Source organism: Heloderma suspectum, chromosome 1, assembly GCF_057233095.1.
Source record: "Heloderma suspectum isolate Gila_16-S chromosome 1, 16-S_ref, whole genome shotgun sequence".
Lineage (NCBI taxonomy): Eukaryota > Metazoa > Chordata > Lepidosauria > Squamata > Helodermatidae > Heloderma > Heloderma suspectum.
In genome coordinates this window covers 108,958,979-108,967,743 of record NC_139458.1, presented here as the reverse complement: position 1 = coordinate 108,967,743, position 8,765 = coordinate 108,958,979, and the positions used below count along the sequence as shown (strand labels likewise).

At 47.5% G+C, this 8,765-nt stretch overlaps 1 protein-coding gene across 1 annotated transcript; it reads left to right on the top strand.

Moving 5' to 3' along the window:
* The first annotated feature begins 3,274 nt into the window (after positions 1–3,274).
* C1H11orf91 (chromosome 1 C11orf91 homolog) lies at positions 3,275–8,118 on the top strand. The gene is made up of 2 exons (XM_084828178.1): positions 3,275–3,689; positions 8,033–8,118. Exons 1-2 carry the CDS (start codon positions 3,275–3,277, stop codon positions 8,116–8,118), a joined length of 501 nt encoding a protein of 166 aa, XP_084684304.1.
* Positions 8,119–8,765: the final 647 nt, after the last annotated feature.

The following is an 8,765-nucleotide window of genomic DNA, read 5'->3' as shown; positions in this document are numbered from 1 at the left end:
ACACCTCCACCTTGTGGACCCTCACTTCCCCCACCCCATCTCCTCCATGGTGGCCTGCCTAAGCCTCTTGGGGGTGAGAGACAGAGACCTTGCAGGAGTTCCAGCACCACCAGCCTTTTGGGACATGGGGGCCTCTTCCTTGAGCAAGACCGATTGGTGCTGCCCCCTTAAATGCAGGAGCAGGCTGCTGGTGTAGTGCCCTGGCTGTGTCCCCCTGCTCAGAGACGCCTTGCGGTGGTGGCAGACAGCAGTGCTGGGATCCACTCCCACCTCACAGTGGTCCCACACGACGCTGCCCTGACATTTCGGGGGAGACGGAGACTACCTGCCTTGAGTCTCAGGGGTCACCACACGAGCAGGGGGAACAAAGGAAGAGGGGTCAGGTGCTGGAGCCTCTGCCTGCTGCTCGTCCTCCCCCACACCCCGGGGGATCTCCTCCTCTTGACCCCCCACCACACTGAGGACATCAGACACCTCTGATGTAACGCCCATCAGCGGGCTCCCCTCGTCCACTACGCAAGGCGATGGCGCTCCTTTGGCAGGCAACGGTGCTGCCGCTGCCTCCTCAGACAGTGACCTCCAGGCACTGCAACTTGCCTCCGCGCTCTGCTGCCCTGCTAAACCAGGATGCACTACCCAGACTGGGGCAGAGCCAGCTTGTCTACCAGTGCTGCTAGTCCCAGTGGCGCCTCGCCCGTCCCTGCCCCTGCCAACAACACCCTGAAGATGCCTCATATTGGCTAGCTTGCTTTGCCACACAGCGTAGTCTTATATTATTTAAACAATAGCTGTTGTTAACTTAATGTGTGTGTGTAGTGCTTTGCCTGCTGTTTTTGGAAATGTGGACTGTTTGCCACACACTGTTTGCTTGTTCACACAACACAAGCAAAAGAAAAGCAAACACTGAACTACCTACAAGCAAGGGGGGGGCTAACTATAATCCTTAATAGAAGAGAAAAGGGGGGTTGTTTTGTTTTTTTAAGGGGGGAGAGATCAAAAATGGGAAGGGAAGGAATACAGGAATTGAGAAGGGGTGGTGGTGGAGGGGAGCCAAGAACAAGGACAAGAAAGGTTATAGATATATAGATATAGATTAGATATAGATACACACACACTCAAATTAAGGGCAAACTAATGGTTGATAGAGAACTGAGAAGTGGGGGGGAGCTAAAGAATGAGGCAAAGTGAATTTTTTTGGTTTTTTAAATGAACAAACAAGACGACAAACATAATACCTATTAGAGCAGAGTGGGGTGGGGGGAAGACTAAGACCCAGGGAGGAAACTCCAAATAAGTACTAAATGTCTGGGTTTTTTAAAATAAAGAATCTACAAAAGAAAGAGAATTGGGAAGGAAGAAGAGCACTAGTACAACACGCATGCACATGCACGCATGCCTCTAGTCAAGTTCAGACAGAGCCCTCTCCAGTAACATCACCTCTCTCACAATGAGCAAATCCAGCCATTTCTCCACATTTATTCAGTATCCCCCCCCCCACTTCTCCACTGTCACTGACTAGAGACTGCTGGGTTCCATTCAGCCCTAATTTGGCAACTAGAGTTGCCATTCGCCAAAGCTCACTCCCCCCTCCTCCTCCTCCTCCTCCTCCTCCTCCTCCTCCTCTCCCCCTCTCTAATCTCTCTCAAATTGATACATTTGGAGCCAGTGTGTCTGGGCTGCTCAGAAGGCATCAGAAGAGCTATGAATCTCCAAGGCGGACGAGGCGCCTTGTCGGCGAGCCGTTTCACTTCAGGGTGCCTCGGCGCTGTTCTGATCTGCCTTGTATCGTGCTGAGGCACCTCCAAATCAGCCCACTTCACCTCATTATTCAGGCTTCAGACCGAAGCAGTGCACAGCCGTAGTAATTGCTTAGTGCTATGAGTTGAATTGGTCATGTGCAGGCTGATGCCACGTACTAATCTCAGCCTCGATTGACTTTTCACTCCCAGCTGCCACTGCAGCCTTTTGAGTCGCTGCTGCTGGAGGTCAACACTGATCTAGAGTGCTTCCAGCTCCTAGTGCTACCAATCAAAAGACATTGTGCTGCTCTCCCATCTTCCCTTTCTAGATGAATTTCCTATGGTAAGAAAAAAGATGGAAGAAGTGGTGGAAAAAGACACAAATAACATGTGGATGCCCTGTAAAATTCTGTGGGCAATTCTCAGAATAAAAGCTTCATCTGGAACCAGCCCTAGACATAAAGTTAAAGTTCAGGGTGAAATCCAGGTGTCTCTCACTGCTGACAGAATGGCATCTACCAGCAGAGTGGATTCACCCTCCCCCCCCCCCACAGCTCCCTGTGCATCTCCAAAATCTTCTCCTTCAGAGAAGATGCTGGGGGGCACACAAGACTGCAGAGAGCAGGACAGGAATGGGAAGTCCTGATGCACAAATGGAAGTCGCCTTGTGCAACATTGCATTTCACCCATTATAGACCCAATCATGACCACGACAAGACCTTGTGGAGTGTGTACAAGAATGTAGAGTGGACTACACCATACCGGCCCCAACAGTAGCTCCAATCTAAACTGCATGGATGGCGCAGAGATGCGAGCACAGAATAAAAGCATATAAAATAGCTTGGCTGTGATTAAAAGATCCCCATTGATTCGGACATTAGGGGTGCATCCAGATAGTTCAGGCATTAGGGGTGCTTCATATTGCCATCACCCTGCCTTATTCATAGAATTTCACAGGGGGAGAGGGAATCCAGATGCCATTTTCTCCCATTTATAATCCTCCCATATTTCCCCACTGCTTCTTTCATCTTGCTTGTTTCTGTGGAAAATCCATTACAGAAAAAAGGTTGCACTTGGTGTGTGATGCCTTTTGATTAGTAGCAGTAGGAGCCCTCTGTCTGGAAGCACCCTGCATCAGGAATTTTGAACTCGAGGGACATTTACATCACTGGAGAACCACACAAAGCCTGCCCTCCTCCTGAAGTGCTAGGCAGAATGGACACCAAAGAAGCTGCTGTTCTCCTCCATGGATTTCCACTCCTGACTCCAGGCATTTGCCTCTGAGTGGACATTCATATACTCTCAGTTGCTCCGGACAGTAACACACAACTCCATTCAGCAAGACGTGTGTTTCTTAAAACCACGTTGCAGCCTTGAAACATCCTAGACATCCACGTCTATGGTCTCCTTCCTGTGTCCTTAAAGTGACACATACCTTTTCTAGAGGATTATGCTACACAGAGCTCATGAATTCTTCCGGATTCCATGGTTTCCATGGCAGCAGCACTGGTTGCTGAGCCATCAGGAGGAGCCCCATGAGCCACCAGCAGCAGCCCCCTCCACTCCCTCGGCCACCACCCCCTCTCTACTTCCCCTCCCTCTATGACCGGACAGCACAAAACACCACCCTAGCTGACTGCAGCCTCTGGCGGAAGCTTTTTGTGCCCTTGCGAGGGGGTGAAGCAGGATCGGCTGGGCCTCAGAGACCTCCGCCTGGGCTTGGGCTCCTCCCCCCCACCAATGAGCGCTGCTGCCCGCCTCCCTGGCCAGCTGGCCTGGCCCCCATCCCCTATGAGCCACTGCGCTTCTTCTGCCCTGCTACTGAGGGCACCACCCAGCATGGAACAGGGGCACATCAACAGCCAGATGGGGAGATCTGTGAGCTGGGCATCCGTCTGAAGGAGCTGGAACTGCTTGCACTCACTGGGGATGGCTCAGACCCTCAGCAGTGTAAGTAAACCAAAGGCTGATCCCCAAAGCCTCTTGGTACAGAACCCACAAATATCCAGAAGAGCAGTGGTGTGGTAGAACCAGGGCTCCTGGGGAGGCAGCTCCAGCACCTTTTGATTAGCAAGGATGCTGGCATCATCTGCCACCCACTCAGAATCCCCTGTTCTCTCTGAGCTTAGCTGCAATCCTCAGAGTAGCTGGGAGGGGATGAATTTTCCTAGCAGCACTATATTGTTCCCTATTGTAATGTAAAGTTTTGGGGATGGCCTGGTCTTGCATGGGCAACTAAGGCCCATTAGCTTTATAAAATACCTGCTTCTAGCAGATGAAAACTCCTGGAACTGGTTTGTTTATTATGGATCAACCCACCTGCCTGCAATTTTGTACTCTTCATGGGGCTGTGGCTGCAGGAATTGTCATGATGAGCACCTGCACTTCAACATTTACCATGACACCACTGCCTAAGATCCTTTTGATATTGTACCCTAACAGTGGATCCCAAATGTCTCTGTTATAGTACCTCAAAAGTATGGAACCCAATGGTACAACACAAAAGTACCAGAATATGTCACTATCCACACTTGTCATCTGCCCACAACAGATCATGATCTTAATTCATCCCATGATCCTTGGCATCTCTACCTTGATCCTAAATACCTTAATTTAAAAACTTCCATATGGATCCTACAATCCCTAGATAATGTCTCCATAATGTTAGCAAATTTCATTTGGGAATCACCTACAAATGCATAACTGAAAATGTCTGCTTCTCACACAAAAGTAGCAACAGGAGAAGGAATTATCTGCCAACATTCTCTCCCCTACACAAATGATTGAAAAACCCAGGAGCTGTTTCCTTCACGAAACCTGACCATTCTAATCCCCGTACTCCCACAAACCAAATCCATAGACCCACCAACCCATTTCCAAGTTTTCCATCAAGAAGAAGCCAATATGTTGCCAAATTGTAATTTCATGTTACTCACTAAGGGGTCACAATTCCCCATGCTGGATGAGGAATGTTGGGAGTTGCAGGACGTTTTTTGTCTAAACATGCACAAGATTGCACCCTAAATGCTCTTATTATAGCTAAGAGGGATGGCACAGATGCAGCTATTCTCACCCATTCTTCACATGGGCCTGTCATCCAGTGCTTTTGTCCACCTTTTGTTACAAGCGCTACTCCAGACACACCAAACAGTAAGTCGAGGACTGATACTAAATGACAGGATGATGAAGCAATGGGCAGGAAAACCATGGCTACCTTGCCTCGCACTGCATTGCAGATTTTAAATAAGGTGTGGGAAACTTTACTTGGTCCAGGTGCCACATTCCTTTGGGGGGAATTTCCAGGGGCTGCATGCCAGACCTGGACGGGGCCCTCCACCAAACATGGGCAGGGTTGAAACTAAATTGGGGACTGCCATCCCCAGTGGAAGCTGGTGGCTCCAATGTCAGTGGGGCAGTGAATCCGCTCCAGGTTTCAGTCAGAACTCTAAAGGAGCTATCCTGGAGTCACTGCCCCACTGACATCAGAGCCACCTGCCTCCACTGGCCACCCCACCTTCTCACTTGCACACATTCTCTTTCACACCCTCATGCATTCTCACACACAACACACACCCATTCATTCACACACACTTTCGCACACACACACACACACACACACACACACCCTAAAATGCCCCTCATGCTGCAGTTAGGGTTTTTAAAAGCCCCCATTGGCAGCATGGGGAGATTTTTAGAGGGGGGCTGCAGTGCTCAGAGAGGGGAGGTTAGCCCCTCACTCTCCAGCAGCATCGCCCACCCCTCAAAGAATGCCACCCACTCAGCAATTGCCCTTGTTTAAAACCCTAATTGCATCTGGGAGAGGAGGGTTAGCAGCACTGGCAGAAGGGAGACTGCGGGCCAGATGGGGAGGATGCATCCAGCCCACCTGGCAGAGGTTCCCTGCCCCTGTTTTAAAGGCAGAGTGCATTTCTCTGGGTTGCAATTTGGCAACCCATCTGGATCAAGGTCTGAACATCCAGAGGCATTCCAGACTTTAATTCTGCCCACATTAATCAGCAATGTAATCTAAATCTAGAGATACAGTTACAGAGGTCCCAATATCCAAGCACAGCTGAAATCTTTGGGTATGTTGAATGTGGGATCCCACCCCCTGATCCAGGCTGGAAGCTCAAAGCATGCTCTGGTCTTTCTTAGGCAGGGGTATTTTCTGCCCTAATGAGCTTGGATGATCACCTCTTTTGTTTGTTCTTTTCCTATACATACTTAAGCTTGTAGATCTGAAGTTGCTTTGTTGAGCTGCCAAACAGGGTGTTTCCTTGTGTTTTCTGTCTACCATTCTATAATAAATCAGTATAAAGATGCTTGAAGTTGCTCCATTGAACAACTGGACTTCACAGATCTTTTGCTAAATATAAATGCCATCAACACAAGGCCCATTTCTACATGGAGGCATTCTATGGAAATAATTAAATGGCCTGACAAACTTTCTAATACATTTTCCCAATATTTTGGTCAAGTGATTGTGGCTGGGATCATGAGTTTGCTTCACAAGCAGAAGCATCCCTTGAGCAGACGTCTGCTCCTGGATGGTCCCACCATCAGAAGGTGGGAAAAGACAACTTCCATGGATTCCCCCTGCCTCTTGCAGCCTCTTTGTCCCAAAAATCTGTTCTGTGGACTGGGGAACCCCTGGAACTGTGGGAGGAGCTGAGGGGGGAGCACAGAACCAGCCCATCCCCCCCCCTTCCACCAGCAGAATCCTCTGCTGGATCTTGGTCCCATCCATGAATGGACAGGCTCCTTCCATTCACAGATGCCTACTTAGGTCCAAGCCTAGATGTCCGGAGATGAGGAATGGGAAGAGATTGAGACACAGCTTCTAAATCTATTGACATTTTGTAAAAGTCAGGTTGCTAATCTGAGAAAATATTTTAAAACCACTCATCTCTCTGATCTCCTAAGTATTATTAATGCTAGCAGATAATAGGTTCACTCCAGAAATCTGAACCAGTAAATCTGATAACCAGTTCAGATGGAACACCAACTTGGATGTCCAAAGTCCTGCATAACAAATACTTAAAACTGGGTGGACAACCTGTGGCCCTCTAGATGTTGCTGGACTCCCATCAGCCCTAACCATTGGCTATGCTGCTGAGCTGATCAGAGCTGCAGTCTAACAACATCTGGAGGGCCACAAGTTGCCCATCATTGACTTTAAATCAGGTGTTGTTGTTCATAGATGTTGTTCACATCTGCTAACAACAGGTGAAGGCTGGTTATTTGAAAGTTGAAACAGAAGGATTTCTGACTGCAATTTTTTTTAAAAAAAAAACCCAGAACTTTGGAGGTTGATTTCTGTCAGAAGTATAGAGAGAAGCTAGAAACCATTGAGCCAAACCATTGGATCAGTGGAACCATTCACTGGACCAGTAAAATCACTGTAATCAAGGTGATGCTTTGACAAATGTAAGCTGTTAAGAAAAGCATAAGGACAACCCTGTTCCACTTGCAAAAAAGTAGGGGTGGGCAGATGTCAGGCTTGCAGGATCTACTTCATGTTTTACTATGAAGAGAACCACCAACCAGATATGGATGCAAAACAGAGGCTGCAGTGGGCAGACATTTGCCAAGAATTAAGGAGTCTTTGAGCACATGCTCAGCCCAGGAATATATGATTGGTACCAAGCTCACAAGTCCTTTCACATAAAACACACTCCTGGTTTTTCCCCCAAGCAATCTTTTTCAACAACCTAATTTAAAGGGGAGAGGGGAGCTTTTTAGTTGTTGCTGTTGTTAGGCAATTGGGCATCAGAAACCCTGCCAGTTTACGGCAAATCACATAACAGATCTACCATTAGGTCCCAATCTGCCTTCTGCCCACCTCTGCAATAAAGGAAATGGTTAATGATTGCCACAGCTTCCAATAGTTGTAGAGCTGCTCCAGTGCTGGGAGTTGGAACAATGCAAGAAACTCCAGTAGCCCTTAAGATGGGACTCAAGAGGTCATCATTAGCCCTAAGCTTAAAATTGTCATGTAATTGTGGGCAATCCTAGGCACTATGTTCCTGTGACACAAAGCATGGGATCAGACTATCGACAAGGCTACTTTGCTTAACTGTACTGTTTGCATGGTGTCACTTTTCCCAAAAGCATTGACTCAGTTTTTCCCATCTTGCTGTTTGGTTCTCCCAAATAATAGTGTAAAATTTATCCATTGAGGGTCAATATTATTGGTGGGGATTGCGCTGGAATGTTACATCCTTGTCTCCAATGACTGTACACTTGACTTTGTAACTGATAGCCAACTAAGGTTAGGTTCCGTTCCTTTCTAGATAAGCTTCTGAAGGCACTGAAAGATGAAAAGACACAAGATGTAATGACAGGACTGACTCTAAAGGAACATTCACCTGCATCATGAGAGTTATTTATGTCTGACCTCACACTATTCTAATGGACTCATTATGTATCAATTTAATGGCTATTCATTTTATTCCTATGCTGCCAAAATGGAAATTTGCAAGTATTCTTCAATTAGCATTTTGTACATTTGCCCAATACTATATATTTCAAATGCAAAGTAATCTAAAGTTTCAAGTTTGTAATTTCTCTACAGTTATCCAAGCATGCGCTCATGACATGCATACTAATATCCACTTAATTGTGCATGTTTCAAGGCACTGCGCACTTCTGCTACATTGGACACTTGAGAGGTGAGCCTTAGCGCTGGTGTACACATGCAAATAGATTATCCTTCTCCAACATGGAACCCTCTGGATGTTTTGGACTTCAGCTCCCATCAGGGCCAGCCAGCATGACCAATGGTCAGGGATGATGGGAGTTGTAGTCCAAAACAGCTGGAGGGCACCAGGTTGGCGACGGCATCATTTGATGACCAGAAGCGGAATACATGAAAACCACTGCATGACGATGTGAAAGTTTTGTTAGCTGGTTTATACATTTGTGTTAGGAACATAGGAAGCTGCTTTATATCAAGACAGACCACTGAGCCATCAAGCTCAGTATTGTCAACAGTGACTGGCAGCAGATCTCCAGGTTTCAGGCAGG